The following is a 23,173-nucleotide window of genomic DNA, read 5'->3' on the forward strand; positions in this document are numbered from 1 at the left end:
GAGGTGTTGAGGGGCCAGTAATAGTGTTTTTAGTTAGGGAGCACCCTGAAGATGAAGCAGGCATGCGCAGTAGACACTACATGGCAACTGATAGAACTACTTTCAGAGTGTGTTGGAGGAGCTGGAGAGTTGGCTCAGTGGTTAAGAGCACTTGTTCTTGCAAAGGACCTAGGTTTAATTTGCAGCACCCATGTGGAGGCTCACCACCTCCTTGGGTTCCAGGCACATATGTGGTGCAGATGTGTACATGCAGGTGAAGCACTCATACACATAAAATAATAAAATTAAATTTTAGTAAAAGAGTGTGTATGAGATATGCCCTGGGGGCTGCCTTCAGTGATTAGAGGGAAGTGGGGGTTTGCAGAGGGTATGGGTAGGATTCACGGTAGCAAGGATAACATCTGCAGCAGAGATGGAGTATGACAGCAGATGCCAATGTTTGGAGTTTGATGAGAATAGATGAGCCCAGGATCAATGCAAACGAACTGTGGATGAGATGTCTCAAGACTGCAGGCACAGAGCCTGTGCTGTCCTACCAGATGGGTGCTAAGGATGCTAGTCAGGCAGTGCAGCAGGCTGATTTTTAACATTTCTTCCCAAGTCACACAAGGAGTTTAGAGTTTTTTTCAAGTTGACATTGGCTACTTCCCTAGACACCAAATTAGTCATGATTGGTCATTTTCTGCTTTAAATAATAATAATAATAATAATTTATATTTTATGTGTGTGACTGTTTTATTAGCATGTATGAACACCACGTGTGTCGAGTGTAGTGGCACATGTGCTTGAGAGGCAAAGGGAAGCAGATCTCTGTGAGTTTGAAGCCATTCTGGTCTACAGAGTAAGTTTCAGGAGAGCCATAGCTATACAGCGAAACCCTGCATGGTAGTGGAGAGTGGAGCAGATCTCGGTTTACCCTGTGGTATCAGTGCTGGCCTTTTGCACACTTGATAGTATCTTATCAGAGATTTACAGCAGTCTCAGAGGCAGCATGGGGAACACAGGGGTTCAAGTGAACCTTGAAGGATATCAGAGTGCCTATCAAAGCGTTCCCACTGGCCCCATGCCAGCCAGGCTACCTGATGATGCTTAACCCACTGAGGACAATAGCTTCTCCTTCCTTTCCTTCCTGGCCCTCCCTGAGAAGGGAGGGAGAACAATTGAGTTGGACCCCTTGTCCCCAGAGGTTGATCCCCAGCAGCCTGGGCTTTAACACAAATACCATATGTCCATCCGGCTATCACGGCAGGCCAGCACACACCAGGCTAACTCCCCAGCTGTCTGCAGATTTTTGAGGCTAACTGCTGAGTTCCATAGGAAGAGCCAGAAGTGCCTCTTCTGTATGGTATTGAGCCCAACTTTAGCTTTCTCTTCTTTCCTTTTTAAAATTTATTTATTTATTTATTTATTTATTTATTTATTTATTTCACGTTTTCGCCTTAGCATTTACTTCTATCCCATATTCTTGGAACTGTCTTCATCAAAGCTCATGAGGAGATGGCAATGATGGCAGAGATGCAGGCTCCACCTCCAACAACAGCTGCTGGAGCTGCCTGGGAAGACTCACACAGCAAGCCATCTGGGAGATGCTGTTAGGGTGGGCAGCTGCCTGCAGCCAGCCAGATCTCTTGGAAAGGGGCTGGGTTGCAGCCCAAGTCTCTCACAGAGGTGTAGGCAGTGCCTGCACCTCCTCCAGGCACTTGTCGTAGGTCTCCTGATATTCTTCATGGGGCTTCACCATGATCACACAAGTGGGACGCTTGGAGCCCGTGGCTGCACCCAAGTCTGTCTTAGAGGGGATGTAGACGTAGGGCAAGTTCTGGTCCTCTCACAGAACTGGAAGATGGCAGTACACCTCAATCGGCAATGTATCTTCTGCCAAAACCATGATCCCTTTCTCGCCCTTGTTGACAAACTTCTGAACCTCCTTCACCCCGCGACGAATCTGCTTCTGCTTCACAGCCTTCTTGATACACTTGTTGAGTTTGCGCGTCAGGCGGCGGGAAGCCAGGGGCTGCGCGATGGGGTTCAGGTTGACCAGCAGCTCTTTGTACGTGCGCTCCTCGCTGCAGCCCTCCGCCTGCGCCTCGGACTCCTCGGGAGCGGCCTTTATTTTGGTCATCTTAGAAACTCCTATTTATTTTTTAAGAAGATAGGGTCTCACTTTGTAAACTAGGCTTGCTTCAAAGAGACAGAGATCTATCTGTCTCTGCCTCCCAAGTACTGGTACAGTACTACCATTCCTGGTGCGTCCCTCTCCCTGTTGATGATGGTAGAAATGGCAGACCTCCATCCAAAATTGACACCTCTCAGGGGACAGAGCAGATAGATGAGCACTGGCTGCTCTCACAGAGGACCTGGGTTTCCTTCCTAGGAGAGGACTGACATGGTGATTCACAACCGTGTGTAACTCCAGTTCCAGGGTTGCCCTCTTCTGGCTTCTTTGAGCACTGCATGTATGTTCATACATCTGTATATATGTACATACATACATACAAACAAACAGACATACATTTGGTGAATGCTGAAGAGCCCCAATAGTCACACTTTATTTTTTCTCAGCCCTTTTTTTTTTTACTTTCTTAAAAATTCTTTATAAAAATCACCTCACAGATACAATGTTACAGAGAGTTATAGAAGGGTATCAATAGTAAGTTCCAAACAATGTTTCATTTTATAAGCTCATTATAAGTTCAAAGCAACAGATACACATGGTCTTGCTTTATCACAGTGCACACCTGTGGCCTCATCCTTGGACTGGACAAGAGTGAATGTTTTTCCTTGATCACAAATCTGTCCCAAGCCTATTTCTCTTCTTAGTGCATTTATGAAAGCTCATTGCATTCCTTATTGTTAGGCCTTTACTTATTATTCTTTGAGGAGGGAACACATTCTAATCTTTTTATGTTGTTTTATTTTGTTTTTCGAGACAGGGTTTCTCTGTGTAGCCCTGGCTGTCCTGGAACTCACTCTGTAGAACAGGCTGGCCTTGAACTCAGAAATCTACCTGCCTCTGCCTCCCAAGTGCTGGGATTAAAGGCGTGCGCCACCATGCCCAGCCTCATCCTATTCTTGATTTTAACTGTATTACATCTTTCTGGCAAAACAACTAAAACCATCTCCTTAAACTTTCTTCCTAAAATTATTTGAATCAAATTAGGAATTCTATAAAGTCATTAATTCATCTAAACAGCATTAATTCATCAAAGTTCATCTTCATGTTGATCTGCAGGAAATTTACCCAATGGGGTGGGCTGATGCCCAGGAATCATCAGGCTGTGTAACAGTGACAGGAAAGGCTTATCAGCAGTGAGAAGCAATCCTGGGACAAAGTCTCTGGGGCTGTGCCTCTCCAGGGTGCGTCCATCACAGCCATGCCAAATGGTAGGCCATCTCCAGGAAACTCACTTGCTTGCCTTTCCTAGATTTCTGTCACAGGTGCTCCAGAATGCAACTGGGAACAAGTGACTTTTACCCTAGCCAGAGTCCTTTTCTTTTCCTGGTCCCATCTCCCCCTCTACTCCCCTCTTTCTTCTTCTATCTACTTCCTGAGGTCCCTGGGCCACCACAGGCAAGGAACAAATCTAAGATGTTAAGTGTCCCTCAGGAGCCACTGCAGACTTCCTGGATTTGAGGCCTTGTCATCTTCCAGGAACTGGGGGAGGCTTTGCTATTAGGATACCCACTTCCTCTCCTGATGCTGCAATGCTGTATTTGCACAAGTGCAGCTGACTGTTCATGTTCATTGTGCTATCACTGCATTGTGAAGTAGTCAAGGGCTTAGTGACCTTGTCAAAGAGGAAGCTACAGAAACTCATTGTAGGTCGACCATTTTCCCAGGAATGGGGTACAAAGCAGCAACTGGGTTTGATTCCATTCTGTCTCCTCCTCGAATCTTGGTTTGCATCCAGCTCAAAACACTCTACCAGTGGGACACCAACAACTTGGGCAGGTGATTTAACCTCATCTAGTTTCAAAGTCATCCATAAAAAGGGATGAAGTTCAAACCTCACAGAGCTATGCATGCTGAGAGTTGTTCAGTAACCAGTGGAACACACATAGCATACGCAAACAGATCTTCTAAATAGGGCCTGGGGATGTGGTTTAGTGGGTAGAGTGCTTGCCTAGCATGCAGGAAGCCCTGGAGTCAGGGAAGCCCTGAACCTCAGCACTGCATAATCCAGACATGGTGTCTGCTTGGAATCCCAGTATTCTGCAGGTAGAACAGAACCAGGAATTCAAGGCAATCCTTGGCTACATAGATAGTTTGAATCTACCCTGAGATAAAAGTGACCTAAGGATGGCTTCTTTTAGTTGATTTGCCCTGGTCAGGTCTCTAACTACAGAGGAATGGCGTTTCTGACTTTACGGTATAAACGTTAAGGAGCCCACTGGTACATTATCAGGTAACACTGAGATCACTGTTTCTCAAGCTCTGCATCCTGGCTCATTCCAGGGGGCTCCTATACTCAACCTTTAAAGTAGCTGGGCAGGGGTGAGATGGGGAGTGGGTAGAGACTGGCAAGGTGGTTCAGTAAAGACCCTTGCCACCAAGCTTTAATTAAGTTCGATCCCCTTTGGACCCACAGGGCCAAAGGGAAAAAACAAATCTTGCAAACTCTACTCTGATTTCCACATGTGTACATCCTGGCCCATAATAAATTATGTAATAATGTTTAAAAGGTAGCCAGAAACATGACAAGTCAACTACTTGCTCCAATTCAAGGAGACTGCAAGGAAGAAAAAAAAAGTTAAGTAATACCACCAAGTGGTGAAGAGTCCTCGGAGCCAGAGGCCCTCTAAATGAGGATGCTCAGAAGGACTCACTCACTGGCTCCTCAAGGCCTTTAAAGCTGGCAATGCAGACTGGTACTTGAAAAGCTGTGCTCATTCTTAGGGCTTTCTGGGATCTAGAAATCCTGTTTTCCTGTTTGCTCTTCCAAGTGCAGTTGCTACTGATTCAATAGTTCACTTGTATGTTTAATATGTATGCTTATTTCTGAAGAATGTGAACTGTCATTAAATTTTCTTAGTACCAATATAGTTAAGGCTTAAAAAACAAAAGCAAAACAACAAAACACTCCCAAATCACCCTGCAAAACAGGACCACACATCATGGGGACAGGCTTTTTCACTGAGTACTTACATGAAATTTATGTATTTCACTTCCTGTAAACTTGAGTATTTATTAGATATTTGAGGTAAATATCTAATTTTCGAGGTAAATAAAATTACTGTAGGAACAAAATTACTACAGGGTAATTGACAGCTCTAGCTCTTCATTGTTAGTAAAAATGCCAAAGTGTCTTTGGAGAGTTCTTAGAAAGACAGCGGTGGTGCTACAGAGAAGGCTACTGCTTGTTGCTCTTGCAGAAGACCCACCTTTGGTTCCCAGCACTCACAAGCGGTAGCTCACAACCACTGTAACTCAGCTTCAGGCATCCCATGACCTCGTCTCAACTCCATGGGTACCTGCACTCAAACATGGCATATCTCATATATACACACAAGTACACATAATTAAACATAAAATAAGTTTTATGGTGCTGGAATGTTGACTCAGTGGTTAAAGCATTTGCTGCTGTTTTAGAGGGACTGGGGCTTCGTATCCAGTATCTCTCAGGGGCTCATCAACCTCCACTCCAGGGAAATCAACAGCTTTTTCTGCCTCCCTTGGACAACCATATACATCTCAGACAGACATATAAACAAAACAAAACAAAGTAATTATTTGGGAGGGTTTCAAGACAGAGTTTCTCTGTGTAGACATGGCTGCCCTAGAACTTGCTTTGTGTAGATCAAGCTGGCCTTGAACTCACAAAGATCTGCCTGCCTCTGCTTCCCCAGTGCTGAGACTAAAAGCATGTGCCACCATGACCAGCATTAAAAGAAATCTTTTTTTTTTTTTTTTTTTGTGGTTTTTCGAGACAGGGTTTCTCTGTGTAGCTCTGGCTGTCCTGGAACTCACTTTGTAGACCAGGCTGGCCTCGAACTCAGAAATCCGCCTGCCTCTGCCTCCCGAGTGCGGGGATTAAAGGCGTGCGCCACCACGCCCGGCTAAAAGAAATCTTAAGAAAAAGCAACCAGGGACATTTCTAGTTTCTTAGTGCTCTAACCCCTTGTCCCTATAATTAGGTTCATTTCAAAGTATTATAGAAATGGAAGTTTCTCCATCTTATATCTTTTATTTTTGTTTGTTTGTTTGTTTTTGTTTCTTTTTTCGAGACAGGGTTTCTCTGTGTAGCCCTGGCTGTCCTGGAACTCACTCTGAAGACCAGGCTGGCCTCGAACTCAGAAATCCGCCTGCCTCTGCCTCCCAAGTGCTGGGATTAAAGGCGTGCCACCACGCCCGGCCCCTCATCTTATATCTTGATTAGTATGAAAACCATCTCTCTTGTGAATTTTCAGTTTATACCTGCACCATACCCTGTGAATGTGAGCCAAATTTAAGTAACATTCACCCGGTCACTGCAGGTTCATCTTTGTACCTCAACAGTTTCTATCCCCTCTAAAGTGAAACATCCTCTCTGTAAATAGGATTGATTTTATGCACACAGAAGAATTAAAACAGGATCACAGAGAGAAAGGCTGAAGAAACAGACTTTTTGTGTTTACTTGTACAAGGAAAAACCACATTGGACATCTGCAGTATTTAATTTGTTTGGGTAATAGTTACAGATAAACAGGTACACGCCATATACAATGACCAATACTTTTATACAGTTCATATTTCAGTACATCAACACTTTCTTATTTACACTCTATGTACATTAATGTCTTCCTAAAGTCAGTGCATTGTCAACAAGTTTTATACAGAAATTTACAAGGTGAATGTCGTTAATAGTTAATTTAATAAATTTTCTGCTAGTTCTTGAATTAAAAAATTAATTACAACCAATATAACAAACACAGATCAAACAACATTAGTAGATTGTGCTACCTGTTCAACTAAAACATCTGTAAGGAAATTACTGAAAATCTACTTTTTCATGGAACTTGTCCAGGTAGGGCTGGATGATTTCATACACTGAAAACCTTGAATCTATGACATATGCATCACTCCTTTAGGCCACTCCCTCCTTTCAAGTATACTCACTCTTCTGGGAAGGGGGTCAACCTAGGCAGTTGTTTAAGACAACTGCTCCAACTCTGCCGAGAACTAGGCGGTTACTTCTCTCAGCTATCACAACATGAACACTAACTACATTGGTATTTACTACCCATGACGAAGGGGGTAAGAGGACCTGACAACAAACCAGAATCAATTCCCAGGGTCTTGATGAATTTTTTTAATGGACCAAAAATAGGTGAACATTTCTTTTAACTATATACTAAAACACAACACAGGGAAAAATGCTGCCGGAAATAAATAACATTTATACTTTTGTTCCAGTTTTGAATAGTTAGAAAAAAAAAAGTGAGCAAAGAAACTTCTGATGACCAGTGCAAAAAAAAAAAAAAAAAAAAAGTTGGTAAGAAACAGACAGGCAAACAACTAGAGTTTGCTTTCTAAACCCAGAGTTTCTTAATTCTTAGGAACTATTAATGTTGGATGTATTTTTGTTTTTAAATTTTACACGCTAATGGAGTTAATTTATAGCCCTTAGAGCCATTAAAGTACAAGCACAGTTGTTTGCATGTGTTCTCTCTTTTAAAGTGCAAAACGAGAAACAAAGGGGAAAACAATCCCACCACTAACAGGAAACAATCTGGCTTTGCAGCCGCCTACCTTCCTAGAAGCTGTGTGCAACATCAGCTTGGGACCTATGGTGCAAACTCTGTGGCAGCTGCCACACCCAGCAGTGCGCCTCTACAGGAGGGCCATCTGAGCTGGACACCATGGCTGCCTTTCCTTTCTCCTGGTTCTCAGAACTGAGTGTGGGTAGAAGGCACATAGTCTTCAGAGACTCTTCGGTTCAGACTGACCGTCATATGCCTCTGCCACCAATCACTGTTTCAAACACAAAACCAACAAGAACAAAAAACAAGAAAGACACAGAGAGAAAGGGGAAATGGTTCAAAAAACTGAAAACTCTTTGTGTCCATACCTAAGAACTGTTTGCATTCCTGCATGGTCTTGCTTTCTCCATTTGTAACACAACGGAATGAAACTTCAGGAAAAAGGAGGTAGCATATCATGTTGTCCCCAGACAACATTACGGTATTATGGTTTTTTTTGTTTGTTTGTTTTTAACTTTGATTCCAAGGAAATTCTTAGTATCCTATTATGATTATTGGTAAACTCTATACTCACTACAAGTTTGTTCATTATTTGGACAAGCACAACTAAATTCTTAATTGGTCCCAGGTGATTGGTGCCAAACCCTCTTGTTTACAGGCTAATGGTGGGATCTGCCTGAAAGTTCTCTACCAGACAGCTTGTAAGAGACTTCAAAACAAAATTATTACTATTCTTAAAGTTGACTGCTATTTTAATTAGGACTTTATTTTGTGCTTCAGGTCACAGGATAAAATAACTACACGTAGCCTGCTTTTCAGGGATGGTTCTACCAAATGCCAGCTACAAGGGGTCACCTCCCTTCCCAGCAGCCCAGTAGCAGCGCAAGTGTAGCTTTACTGTAGCACACAGTACTTCTTGTAGTCAGACTCAAAGTCTTCGTCCATGCTGCTCGTGTCTGCCATCTTCTTGCCGTCTGTCTTTGGCAGAAACTGTGCACAGTCTATCCCCTGCTGCTCATAGAAAAGAATGTAGGCAGAGTCGGTGTCTATCTCATCAGGGTGAAGCTCCTAAAAGGACAAGAACTGCCTTTAACAACAGGCCTGTGTGGGCTCTCAGTGCTATCAGGAAGGCCAACTCTCTCTAAGTTAGTCTTGAATCAATTGTCTCACACCTGCCCTAAAAATGTATCTCATTACTTTCAATCTTTGTTTTTTTTTGGAGAATATTCTAATCATAGGCTAAGGAATGCTTTAAACCTCATCAAATTATTATCTGGGGGGGGGGCACTGACTTCAACATGACCTTGATTGAACTACTGATCCTCCTGCCTTCACTTCCATCAAAGGGGTAGCCACCATATCCAACAAACCTCATCAAATTCTAATGGTTGAAAAAAAAAATCAGCACTGCAGAGTTCTTTAGTATAAGTGCTTTCCTAACATGTGCTGCCCCGGGTTTTATGGTCAGCATAGGGAGACACACAGCCAGATGACAGGACATGACCAACTCAAACCTAAAAGATTCAATTTCTCATTATATAGCACCTTTTTTTTGTTGTTCACTATTCATATTTTCTGTTCATCCCTAGTTTTGCCATCACCTCTGGTTCCTTAACACTGAACAGCATCTATGTAGAGACCTCCTTCATACAGACACTATTTCCTGCTCACTAGAAGGGCTATTATTTCAACTATGTCCCCAAATTTTTGGCATTTTGTTTCTAACTTTCATTTAAAGATTTAGAATATTTACCTTACAGCTGCTGTCATTGTAACAGTACCACTTGCAGTTTGGGTTTTTGGCATAAGTGACGTAATGGCCCCCACCCAGAATTCCTGAATGGCACTAAAGAAAGAAGAGAGTGTGGTGTGTTAGTAATTAACAGTACTCCCGGCAAGGCATAGTGCTAAGATCTAAGCAAGATGACCACCTCGGTAGTAAGGAAAAAATGTTTACCATCACCTAATTTTTCAAAAAATAAATTCTATTTCAAATGCCCGTGAGAATTTTTTTTTTTTTTTTTTTTTTTTTTTTTTTTTTAAGAGACAGTATCTTGCTATGTAGTCTAGGTTGGCCTAAACTTGAGAATTTTAAGTGGTAAGGTTACAGGCATATGTCACCAGGTCTGGCCCTGTAATAGTTATTTAGAAAGAAAAACATTCCTTAGTAACAAGTAACATTTAATATATGATTATTTGAATCTCTGAATCAAATTACACTAATTACATGGCCATCTTGGTTTCTTTTCTTCCTTTTTTTTTTTTTTTAAAGATTTATTTATTTATGTATTTTATGTGAGTACATTGATGTCTCTAGATACACCAGAAGAGGGTATTAGATCCCACTGCAGATGGTTGTGAGCCACCATGTGGTTGCTGGGAATTGAACTCAGAACCTCTGGAAGAGCAGCCAGTGCTCATAACTGCTGAGCCATCTCCCCAGCCCCTGTTTTTTTGTTTTTCAAGAGTTTCTCAGTATATTCTTGGCTGTCCTTGAATTTAGAGATCTGACTGTCTCTGCCTCTCAAGTGCTGAGATTAAAAGCATGTGTCATCATGCCCAGCTTGAGAAATATTTGTTGAAATCTGTGTAATGTATCACTTACCGAAATTGCATATAGATTATAAATAGGTTTACTGTGTGTTTCTTCTCTTTGGTCATCAGTGCTGTCTTCTTCACTATGGTTTCCAAGCTGACCATTGCTATAGCCATTGCCACATGCCTCATGCTCATAGAGAAATCCATTAGCCAAAGTGATCTCATGATCCAGAGGAGTGACCAGCTCAGGCTGGCTGCCTCCCAATACATGTCCTCGGTTCAAGGTGTCAGCCAGCTCACAGATCTGCCCAGCCCCATTCTCTTTGCTGGCATCCAAATTCTCCTTACTGTTGGACAATTTATTTTTGCTGCCAATTTGAGGCAGCCGGAGCCTCCCTTTGTTCCTCCCCAAGGTCCGTGGGCTGCTGTTAGGGCTGCTATTTTTGCTGGAGGGACAGCTGGCTCCACTTTTTCTTGATGAAGAAGGTGAACCTGTGAAAGAGAGAGGGAGAATTGTTAAGTCCAAATGCCACAAGTTAAGTTTGATGCCAAATGCTAACTCTGAAGCTAGCTTCCTTAATGTACATACAAAGACAGAAATGCGGGCTGCCTACTCTTACTCCTTATTACAGAGCTTATGATGGTTATTCTTGGCTGTAAACCTGACTACATCTGAAATGTACTAAAACTGAAGTGGACATCTATAAGGGTTTTTAAAAAAATTACCTATATTAATTTTTTTAAATCCCCACAAGACAGGGCTTCTCTGTGTAACCCTGGCTGTCCTAGAACTCATTCTGTAGACCAGGCTGGTCTAAAACTTGAGATCTGCTTGCCTCTGCCTTCAGAGAGCAGGGACTAAAGACATACACCACCTTTAAAACTGATTTAATCTAGATCTTTTGAGGTTGGAAGATAAGATTTTAGTTTTTGTTTTTCTTTTTCGAGATAGGGTTTAGCCTATATTTATTCTAGCCTGTATATATAATTTTTAGGACTCTGTATAGTCTTGGCTGTTCTAAAACATGCTCTGTAAACCAGGATAGTCTAGAACTCTGAGATCCACCTGCCTCTCATTCCAGAGTGACAGAATTAAAGGTGTGTGATACCAGTGCCTCAAAATCTACATCTTTTGCGGTGGCAAAATGCACTTTTAATCTGGGCTACACCTTCTGCTGATGACTTATATAAAGGACATGGAAGGAGAGAGCTTTCATTCTTTGCCTGTTTGCTCTTGCTCATGATGGCATGTCCATTTCTTCACTGGCATTAATGCCTAATCCTTTGGGATTCTGGGGTTTACTGAAGACCAGCTGAGACATCTTGTCTCATGGACTGAACAACTACTAATTCTTGGACCTTCCATTGGTAGATAGCCATTGTTGGGGTAGCTGGACCACAGCCTGTAAGTCATTCTAATCCCTCTAGAGAACCCTAATAAGAACAGCTAATCAGATGGCAGCAGCAAAATGCAGAACACATTATAGAAATTATAAAATCACAGAAAGGTGATATATGTCCCATTCAGCTCAAAACAATGAATTTTATAAATACATTCTTAGATTGGGTGTGGTGGCATACACCTGTCATTGTGATACTCAGGAAACAAAAGCAGACAGACTCTGGGTTCAAGGATAGCCTGGGCTACATACACAGTGAGTTACAGGCCAACCTGTACCACCACAGCAAAATCCTATTTCAAAAAGCAAAACAAAACAAAAAAACCCAAAAACAAAAAAAAAACCCAAAACAAACAAACAAACAAACAAACAAAAATAAAAACAAAGAAAAACAAATTACCAAGGACCCTTAGAATCCATATACAATTTACTTGTAACTATTTCTCATGTTATGAAAACTGAGGTCAAGACCTGGTAGCACATGCCTGTAACTCCAGCTACTCAAGAAAGAGGATTTAAATTCAAGGTCAGTCTAGACAATGTTAAGCTGGGTTCTGTTCAGGATACTTAGTGAAGTATTATCTCAAAAATAAAAATAAAAAACGGCTGGAGAGGTATGCAAGTGGTAAAGCACTGTCTAGCATGTATGAAATCCTGGGTTCAATACCTAGCAAAATGAAGGAAGAGGGAAAAAAACAAACCAAACAAACCAAACAAAAACCACCAAACCATATAAAAACTGAGGAATTAAAACTACACAACATTCAAACATCTTTTCCTTAGATTAAGATTAAAAGATTAAAAGGAGCAGGGCAGTGGTAGTGCACTTCTTTAATCCCAGCACTCAGGAGGCAGAGGCAGGCCGATCTCTGAGAGTTGAGGAAGCCTTGTCTACAGAGTGAGTTTCAGGACAGCCAGGGCTACACAGAGAAGCCCTGTCTCAAAAAACCCAAAAGGAAAAAAAAAAAGAAAAGGGTAGTCTAACTGTATGAAATTGTCCCTTATTCCACTGTATATTTTTGAGAGAATGAAAATAAAGTTCACATACAGGGTTGGAGCTATAGTTAGCAAGAGATGGTAAAAAGAATCATACACGCTTAGTTTTCATCTGTGGGCCCCACAAGATCCAGAAAAGTATAAATCAGACTTAATAAAAAAATAAAAATCTCGGCTGGGCACGGTGGCGCATGCCTTTAATCCCAGCACTCGGGAGGCAGAGGCAGGTGGATTTCTGAGTTCGAGGCCAGCCTGGTCTACAGAGTGAGTCCCAGGACAGCCAGGGCTATACAGAGAAATCCTGTCTCGAAAAATCCAAAAAAATAAAAATCTCAATTGTGCCAGCTAGTGGTGGTATACATTTATAATCCCAGCTCTCAGGAGGCAGAGGCAGGTGAATCTCTTGAGTTCGAGGTCAGTCTGACCTACAGAGTTCCAGGAGAGCCAGAAAACTACACAGAGAAACCCAGTCTTGAAAACTAAAACCAAACAAGCTAACAACAGAAACATCCCCCCAAAACAAAACTGTATTTGTACTAAAACAGACTTCTTTTGTATGATTTTATAAATATTATGTTATTAACATAACACAGCAATTTACTTATGCATATACATAAAAAATCATATATGTATATGTAACTATACATATAAGCATACATACATGTGTATATATTTACATTTGTTTGTTTATTTATTTATTTTTGAGTCAGGGTTTCTCTGTATAGCCCTGGCTGTCCTGGAACTGGCTTTGTAGACCAGGCTGGCCTTGAACTCAGAAATCTGCTTGCCTTTGCCTCCTGAGTGCTGGGATTAAAGGTGTGTGCCACCAGGCCCGGCTTCTTATCTATATTTTTGAAGATAGAATGTATGTAGTCCAGCTGTCTTGAAATGTAAAATTTTGGGCTGGAGAGATGGCTCAGCGGTTAAGAGCACTGACTGCTCTTCCAAAGGTCCTGAGTTCAAATCCCAGTAACCACATGGTGGCTCACAACCACCCATAATGAGATCTGACTCCCTCTTCTGGTGTGTCTGAAGACAGCTACAGTGTACTTACATATAATAAATAAATAAATTAAAAAAAAAAAAAGAAATGTAAAATTTCTGGGGGTTGGAGAGATGGCTCAGCGGATAAGAGCACTGGTTGCTCTTCCAGAGGTCCTGAGTTCAATTCCCAGCAACCACATGGTGGCTTACAACCATCTGTAATGGGGTCTGATGCCCTCTTCTGGTGTGTCTGAAGACATTGACAATGTACTCATATACATAAAATAAATAAATCTTTAAAACAAACAATAACAAAAAAACCTTAACATTTCCCTGTCTTAGTTTTCCAAGAGTTGGGACTATAGGTGTGTATTATATCCCACCTGTATCTTGTACTGAGTATTATAAAAGAAATAGAGATGATTTAAAATGTGCAGAGGCTATATGAGCAGGTTATATGTAAATAACACAGTACTTTACTTAAGGTACTTGAATATCCATGTGTTTTGGCATTGTCATCTTGGATCTGAGTAGGTTTAGAATCACCAGGAGACACACCTCTTGAGTGTGCTTCAGTGTTTCCAGGAAGATTTAATTAAGAACAAAGACCCACCATGAATATGGGTTTTATCATCTTGTAGGCTGGAGTCCTGAACTTAAAACAAAAAAATGGGAAAAGAAACTGGCTGCGCACCAGCACTGATGTCTCTCTGGTTTGTGACTTAAAGCACCAGTACTCCTGGTATTTCAAATCCTCTCGCTGTAACTTGGTATTTTCTCCATTTTATGAATGACAAACGAGAATCTAGATTTAAGGAGGCTGTTGTCTTGTGCTCAAAGTAACAATGCTGAAATAGAGATGGAAGCCCTTCCCCTTACCTTTTGGGCTACTGGTGACATTTGCACTGAGTGAAGATGGGCTCTTGCTCAGGAGCACATCTTCCTCCCCTGCCGAGCTCTGGACATCCACTTTCTTCACATCTCCTGCTGGGATCCTTAGCTCAGAGAAGTCATCCCCCTGGGGTGTGAGTGGTTTATGCTGGCAAAGAGTTGGGTCTCTTGGTACTAAAAAAGCACTAGGGTCAAAACTTTCACGAGGAAATTTAACAATTTTCTGTGATTTTATCCACCGTCCATTTACAAACTGAAATCGTTTAAGGTGAATAATCTGAAGAAGAAAAGGTAGGAACATTCAAGGGTTCTGAACAACATGTAACATTTGTGCATTGTTAACAATCTCAAATATATGTTCTAAATAAATGATATTATTCCTTGATTATGTCATTGTTATATGTATATATGCAATTGGCAAAGACATCAAGCCTGACATTCAAAAATCAAATTTAGCTGCATATTAATCATACCTTATATTTAAAAAATTCCCACTTCCTCATCTACTGGGTTCCCAGGTATACCCATGCCTATGTCTTCCTTTCTTTCAGTTTTCATTTCTGGAGCTAGCCAAATGAATGTCATCAATTTCTTGTATATTCATTCTTTTTTTTTTTTTTTTTTTTTGGTTTTTCGAGACAGGGTTTCTCTGTGTAGCCCTGGCTGTACTGGCACTCACTTTGTAGACCAGGCTGGCCTCGAACTCAGAAATCCGCCTGCCTCTGCCTCCCGAGTGCTGGGATTAAAGGCGTGCGCCACCACTCCCGGCTGTATATTCATTCTTGAAAAGCTATTATGTTCACAGAACACTAGGAGTGCTGGTGCTGGAGAAATAGCTCAGAGATTGTTCCCAGTGCCCATGTGGGAGTTAACAACCCTCTATAAACCCATTTTCAGAGTATCCAATGCCCTCTTCTGGTCTCTGGGGGCACTGCATGCACATGATGCATTTGGTGCATGGACATGTAGGCAAAAACATCCACACATATAAAATAAAAATAAATAGAAAACTTCCTAATACTGGAACAGATTGTGGTAGTGCACACCTTTAATCCCAGAACTAGGGAGGTAGAAGCAGTGGATCTCTTAGTTTGAGGCCAGCCTGATCTATATATAGCAAGTTTCAGGCCAAACAGCGCTACATAGTAAGATTCTGTCTGTAGAGGAATTTTAATCCAGCAACATGGCTACTCTGGCAAAGGATGAAATCAAAAGACCTTTTAGGTCTGTGTAATCAAGCTGTAATGACACATCTTTAATCGACCTGTTTGGAATACAGACACACCCTTAATTGAAAATAGTGAAAGTAAAGTTAGTTTGGAGAAAGAAGCATACATATTCGAAAGTGATGTCTAATTGATGATAAATATGATGAATCAAAAAAGATTAACAGAATAGGATATGCTCAACTCTTAGAGAGAGAAGGGAAGCTACTTAAGAGCTAGTAGTGCAGAGAGGGGAAGTAGAAGGCAGTTTTACCAGGACCATTGTACAGAGACAGGTTGAAGAGAGAGATGAGCCAGAGAATGAACATGAGCCAGAAAAGCTGAGGTTTTCTGCAATTCAGGAGAGACTCAGAGTGAGAAGTCTGATTAAATCAGCTTGGAAAGGAGTTTGAGCCAGAAAAGCTGAGTTGAATCAGCCAGCCAGAGGTCAGAAAGAACTAGGAAGGGGTGAGCTTATTCAGCAGTACGTCTCAGAGGCTGAAAACATTCTAGGCCTAGATAAGATTATACAAAGGCTAGAAGCTTCCAGGATTAGGCCTAGGTTAGCAGACAAGCAGGCCTTGGAGAAAGCAATTACTTTAGGCAACTTTTATAACCCCTAACCTCACTTTCTTTATTTTTGGAATCAGGGCCTTTTTTTCTAGGTTAGCTTGGAACTCACTATGTAGCCTAGGTTTGCCTTAACTTTTTGGTGATCCTCCTGTCTCAGCCTCTCACATTCTGGGATTAAAGGCATGTGCCACCATACCCAAGTAGAAAAGTTTCTAAACACAGTTATAGGAAATACCTTATCTTCAAAAGTAGCCCTGAAATCCTGCCAACGACTCCTCTAGCTCACACTAGATTCTTCTCATGACAGGGCTATTGACATACCAGGACTGGAGGGAGCCTCCAGAGGTCCAGCTTCTTGGTTGCCAAACAGTGCGTTTTACATTTTGAGCAGTAGTACATCTCATTTTCCCCCAGTTCCTCCTCACTGGTGAAGGCACGGAGGCAGCTGTCCAGGTTGATGGGCTCAGCTTGTGCTCGCCGACTCTGCTCCACACTTTCATGCTCCTCTACAACCTGTTTGAGGGGGAACAGGGTACACCAGAGTTGTGCTGAGGGCATTTAAAATGAACCCCCTGCCATACAACATCTTCTTAGTCACAAACTCGTATATGGTCTACATGTGGTGGTGAAGTACAATCCAAATTAGTCTTTGAGCAATGCAACACACACACACACACACACACACACACACACACACACCACACCGTATCAATAATACCTGGATTAAATGACTATTTATACAGCTAGATTTTTTCTTTTGAGACAGGGTCTCATGTAGTTCAGGCTGGTCCAGAATTCACTAAGATAACTTTGACCTTCTGATCCTCATGTTTGATTGTGTAGCAATTTCCCCAGAACTGAAATAGCCTCCCTGTGAAACTAAAGAGATGATTCAGCCATTAAGAGTACTGGCAAGATGGCTCAGAGGGTAAAAACACTGACTGCTCTTCTGAAGGTCCTGAGTTCAAATTCCAGCAACCACATGTTGGCTCACAACCACCTATAATGAGATCTGAGGCCCTCTTCTGGCGCGTCTGAGGACAGTTACAGTGTATTTATGTATAATAAATAAATCTTTGGGCTGGAGCAAGTAGGGACTGAGAGAGCGGGGTTGACCAGAGTGAGCAGAGGTCCTAAAATTCAATTTCCAACAACCACATGAAGGCTCACAACCATCTGTACAGATACAGTGTACTCATAGACATGAAATAAATAAACGAGAGAGAGAGAGAGAGAGAGAGAGAGAGAGAGAGAGAGAGAGAGAGAGAGAGAGAACTGGCTGCTCTTTTTGAGGAACTGGGTTTAATTTCCAGTACCCACATGATGTATAACAACTAGCTGAAATTCTAAGTCCAAGGGGATCTGATGCCCTCTTCTGGCCTCTGCAAGCATAGCACATGTACATAATATAAAAGACCCTCACCCATATTCCCTCCAAGATGTGGTCACAGAAGGCTTATGAGATTCAGGTTGTTAAACTTCACATAAAGCTGAAACCTGCCAAGATCTTCAAAGTGCCCCCGCCCCAGCTGTATACAACCCACAAACAATTGCCTGAGAAGACTGACCAGCCAAAATGCTAAGAGATTTTTTTTTGACCTACCCAGCTTGGGCAGAAGTCAGAAGAGAGCAGATCCTGTGGAGCCACCAGGTGGGTACTGGGAATTGAACCAGGGTCCTCTGGAAGAGAGTAGTGCTCTTAACTACCTTCTAGCTCTGATAGAGCTGCATAATTCAGTACCTGTTTCTCTCACCCATACTTCTGTTAGTAACCCCAATAAAAATTCAGTGGTTCACCATATTGGACTTTGGTGTAATTCTTACTTTTGTCTGTAGTGGGTTCTTTTTCTGGGGTGAGTAGATGAGCGTGCATGCTGTATAACCCTGGGAAAACAGGTGTGTGCCACCACACATGACTTTATGCTGTGGTGGGAAGTGAATCCAGGGTTCTATGAACTCTAGAGAAGCACTCTATCAAATGAGCTACCTCTCCAGTCTCTGACCATAGTTTCTCTTAAAAATTGTTCTAAGTCCTTAAAATGAGAAAACAAACCCAAAACAAAACAACAACAAAAATAACAGTTAAAATGCCTGCTTACTTCACAATTTTGAAATCCTTAGGACAGCTTAAATGTGAACTAACCTTCAAGAAAAGAGTAGTAAAAGCAAGCATATTTTAGGCAGAAAGAAGTCTTAGAATACTGCATATGTGACAGTTAGGAGAAATAATGCAGAATAGTGAAGCCAGATATGGATGAAAAAAAAAAAAAAAGATCCAGAAGGGGCTAGAGAGATGGCATAGAGATTAAGATCATTGCCTGTTCTTCCAGAGGACCTGGTTTCAATTTCCAGCACCCATATGGCAGCTTATACCTGTCGGTAACTCCAGTTCAAGGGATTCTGACACCCTCACACAGACATACATGCAAGTAAAACACCAATGTACGTAAAAAACAAACAAAACCCTCAATTCTTCTTCGACTGCTTGCACTTACTTGTCAGTAAATCTGCTGGAACTTACTTCTACAGAATACCAGCTGAAACAACTAGCCTCGTGGGACTGAGCAACTACTAGATTCTTGGACTTCCCATCTACAGCTGCCCACTGTTGGGTTAGTTGGACTACAAACTACCTGGCAAGCCTGTACGAGACTAAATATGTGTGATATACAATGGATAGTTTCCGAAGACTGTGGGCGCAAACTCTGCAGCCAGTCCCTCAACACCCAGAGGAAGCTCCACGTGCAGGCACTCTAACATGCCCAGGATCCTAGGATCCCAGGATCCTAGGAGCTTGGTCATACCAGGATCTCAGGGTCCCAGGAGTCACATAACCAGGATCACAGGAAGGACAGGCTCCAGTCAGATATAGCGAGGGCAGGTAGCACTAGAGATAACCAGATGGTGGGAGGCAAGCATAAGAACATAATCAACAGAAACCATGAGAACCCAATTCTCCCACCATAGCAAGTCCAGGATATCATCACACCAGAAAAACAAGATCTGGATCTAAAAATCACTTATCATGATGGTGATAGAGGACTTTAATAACTCCCTTAAAGAAATACAGGAGAATACAGGTAAACAGCTAGAAGCCCTTAAAGAGGAACCACAAAAATCCCTTAAAGAAGTACAGGAAAACACAATCAAACAGGGGAAGGAAATGAGCAAAACCATCCAAGATCTAAAAATGGAAATAGAAACAATAAAGAAATCACAAAGGGAGACAATCCCAGAGACAAAAATCCTAGGAAAGAGATCACGAGTCATAGATGCAAGCACTGCCAACAGAATACAAGAGATAGAAGAGAAAATCTCAGGGACAGAGGACACTACAGAAATCATTGACACAACAGTCAAAGAAAATGCAAAAGGCAAAAAGCTCCTAACCCAAAACATCCAGGAAATCCAGGACACAATGAGAAGACCAAACCTAAAGATAATAGGTATAGAAGAGAGTGAAGATTCCCAATTTAAAGGATCAGTAAATATCTTCAACAAAATTGAAGAAAGAGATGCCCATGAACATATAAGAATCCTACAGAACTCCAAATAGACCGGACCAGAAAAGAAATTCTTCCCGTCACATAATAGTCAAAACACCAAATGCATAAAACAAAGAAAGAATATTAAAAGCAGTAAGGGAAAAAGGTCAAGTAACATATAAAGGCAGACCTATCAGAATTACATCAGACTTCTCACCAGAGACTATGAAAGCTAGAAGATCCTGGGCAGAAGTCATATAGACCCTAAACTCTCAATTACCATAGGCGGAGAAAACAAGATATTCTATGACAAATACAAATTTACACAATATCTTTCCATAAATCCAGCCCTATAAAGGATAATAGAAAAGGCCAACACAAGGAAGGAAACTATACCCTAGAAAAAGCAAGAAAGTAATATTTCAACAAACCTCAAAGAAGATAGCCTCACAAACTTAATTCTACTTCTAACAACAAAAATAACAGGAAGTAACAATCACTTTTCCTTAATATCTCTTAATATCAATGGACTCAATTCCCCAATAAAAAGATATAGACTAACAGACTGGATACGTAAACAGGATCCAGAATTTGCTGCATACAGGAAATGCACCTCAGTGACAAAGACAGACACCATCTCAGAGTAAAAGGTTAGAAAACAAATTTTTAAGCAAATGGTCCCAAGAATCAAGCTAGAGTAGCTATTCTAATTATCGAATAAAATCAACTTTCAACCAAAAGTTTTCAAAAAAGATAAGGAAGGACACTTCATACTGGTCAAAGGAAAATTCCACCAAGATGAACTCTCAATTCTGAACATCTATGCTCCAAATGCAAGGGCACCCACATTCATAAAAGAAACTTTTCAAAGCACACATCACCCCACACAATAATAGTGGGAGACTTCAACACTCCACTCTCAGCAATGGACAGATCATGGAAAACAGAAACTAAACAGGGACACAGTGAAACTAACAGAAGTTAGGAATCAAATGGATCTAACAGATACTTATAGAACATTTCATCCCAAAGTAAAAGAATATAACTTCTTTATGGTACCTTCTCCGAAACTGACTGCGCTTGAAATTAGCATTTTCTTAATGTTTAACTTCAAAGACTTTTTGCTGTTTTGAAATTTTTTAAAATATATTTACTGATAAAATAATTTCTCTCCTAGAAACACTGATAATCTTTTTTGGTTTTTCGAGACAGGGTTTCTCTGTGTAGCCCTGGCTGTCCTGGAACTCACTTTGTAGACCAGGCTGGCCTCGAACTCAGAAATCCGCCTGCCTCTGCCTCCCGAGTGCTGGGATTAAAGGCGTGCGCCACCACGCCCGGCTCTGATAATCTTTTTTAAGTAAACTGATTGTTAAAAATGTACACAGATATAAAATACATTTTAAATACTCTCTCACTATGTCAGTTGGTATCATATAAGGGCTTTTGAATATGTTCCATAGTGATTCATTTTTAATATTTTATGCTCTTTTACTATGATTAATTCCCAAAGAATATTTTATACATTTTGAAACAATTTAGTATTCAACATTAGATACAGGATCCTCAGTTATGGGTAGTATTAAGTATTCATAATGATTAATTAATGATATTTTAGGATATGAAAGCATATGATTTATAAAAGTTGAACTAATCTTTTATGTATTCTTTGATTCTCAAAATACTCAATGTTATGAATATGTTTGATTTATAAAATGCATTTAAATAATAAAAAAATTAAGAAAAAAAATCCTCAAAAAGAAAAAAAAAACCTCATGAGAAAACAATATACTAGACATTAAACCCTAATATAAAACTCATTTGCATATACTAGACATTAAACCATAATATAAAACTCATTTGCATATATATATGTAACAGGCTTATCATTATGTTTAGTGACACTGCTGTTTTGGAGGGAGTACAGGAGAGTAAAGTGGATTGAATCCCTCATGCATACTAGGCAAGTAGTCTACCATGGAGTCACCTCAGTTTAATGAATGTTCTTTTTTTTCTGTGATGGCAAGAAAATGAACAGCAAACTTAAAAAATAATGTTTTGTTGATACAACCTTTAATTTCTGGCCAAAACTTTTGGGTCCAGAGAACCAGTATGATGTGCTTTGGGACAAGAAGGAGTAAGTTTCAGAAGAGAGTGCAAGGCTAGGAGTGTAAATCAGCAGTAGAGTGTTTGCCTAGGATGTTTTGGGGCTCTGGCTTCAATCTCTAAAGGAAAATCATAAAGGAAAATCTTAAGTGCAAACAAAAAGAAAGAGGAGCATAAAGGTGGGAAGGGTGAAGTAGAACAGAGGACTGAGAGAAGGACCAAGACAGCAGCAGTCAAGGATTTTCTCCCCAATCTCATACTCTTGCCTAAAACCCAACAAGCAATCAAGAACCATGAGCTGAGACGAGACTTGCTTGTCTCTATTATGAAAGAGAAGGTAGGAAAGGCATGCCATCAGTGACATGAAGGCTATCTGAGACTTCACATATGAATATTGAAGTTTTTCTTCCAAGGCAGAGCCTGGACTACAAACTCAACAATAACTGCTTCTTCCTGTTAAAGTTCCCAGTGCTCACAGGTGAACTGCTTATCTTCTTCACCCAAGGGAATTTCCTGTTAGCTTTACCTAAATTCTGGGGAACATTGGGCTGCTTGGTTTATAAATTGGCCATTTCATTTACTCCAGGTTTTCAGGTGGGACTTTTTCCCTACAGAGGAGATAGCTGAGTCACAGGCTGTCAAATATGTCAATAAACTCTCAAGGTTGGAGTTCATCCCGCAATGAAGGCTTTAATATAACACTATCTGGTCTAAAGAATCCCATTTAGAGGAACTTCAGGGGAAAAGTATGTTTTTGTATTTAAAAAGATAATTTTGGGGGGGGGGTCACTGGCTCTGAAAACAAATACATAGTAACAATGGACTAACAGTCTTTCAGGCTATTTCTGTTTCTCTGTGACAGGGTCTTGCTATGCACTTCAGGGTTTGCACTGACCACCCTAGGTAGCCAGGTGGCCTCAAACTCCTGATTTTCCTGTTTGAACTTCCTGAGAGCAGGTATTAAGAATGTGCTACTGTGGCCAGCTCTCTTAATATCTTTTGAGCTGGTCACCTTAAGGAAAAGTGGATATGCTACAGAAACATGGGTGGAGACACACACCTATAATCTTAGTACTCAGGGGGCTAAGTGGATCACTATATTAAGACCAGCCTGGACCACACAGTGAGATCAGGTCTCAATAAAACAAAAAATATATTAAGTTAGGAAGAAAGTTCTGTTTATAAAGTGCTGGCCATGTATTTACATGAGAACTTGAGTTCAATCTCTAAAAACAAAAACAAAACCCATGTGTGGGAGGCAGAGGCAGGTGGATTTCTGAGTTCGAGGCCAGCCTGGTCTACAAAGTGAGTGCCAGGA

General features: G+C 41.1%; 1 protein-coding gene and 1 pseudogene across 4 annotated transcripts in view; both read right to left on the reverse strand.

Annotated features, from left to right (window-relative positions):
• Positions 1 to 1,455: 1,455 nt before the first annotated feature.
• LOC110306280 lies at positions 1,456 to 2,122 on the reverse strand (annotated as a pseudogene).
• Positions 2,123 to 6,589: 4,467 nt separating this feature from the next.
• Positions 6,590 to 23,173, reverse strand: part of Usp32 (ubiquitin specific peptidase 32) — a 135,039-nt gene continuing 118,455 nt past the window's right edge. For all 4 annotated transcript variants that reach the window (XM_021175609.2, XM_029483333.1, XM_029483332.1 and 1 more), the window contains 5 exons: positions 16,589 to 16,780; positions 14,478 to 14,766; positions 10,286 to 10,710; positions 9,434 to 9,526; positions 6,590 to 8,748 (listed from right to left, as the gene is read on the reverse strand). In XM_021175609.2, the coding sequence (XP_021031268.1) occupies positions 8,575 to 8,748; positions 9,434 to 9,526; positions 10,286 to 10,710; positions 14,478 to 14,766; positions 16,589 to 16,780 (1,173 nt within the window). In that variant the 3' untranslated portion in view covers positions 6,590 to 8,574. The remainder of the gene's footprint in view (positions 8,749 to 9,433; positions 9,527 to 10,285; positions 10,711 to 14,477; positions 14,767 to 16,588; positions 16,781 to 23,173) is intronic.

The sequence above is a fragment of the Mus caroli genome, chromosome 11 (assembly GCF_900094665.2).
Source record: "Mus caroli chromosome 11, CAROLI_EIJ_v1.1, whole genome shotgun sequence".
NCBI lineage: Eukaryota > Metazoa > Chordata > Mammalia > Rodentia > Muridae > Mus > Mus caroli.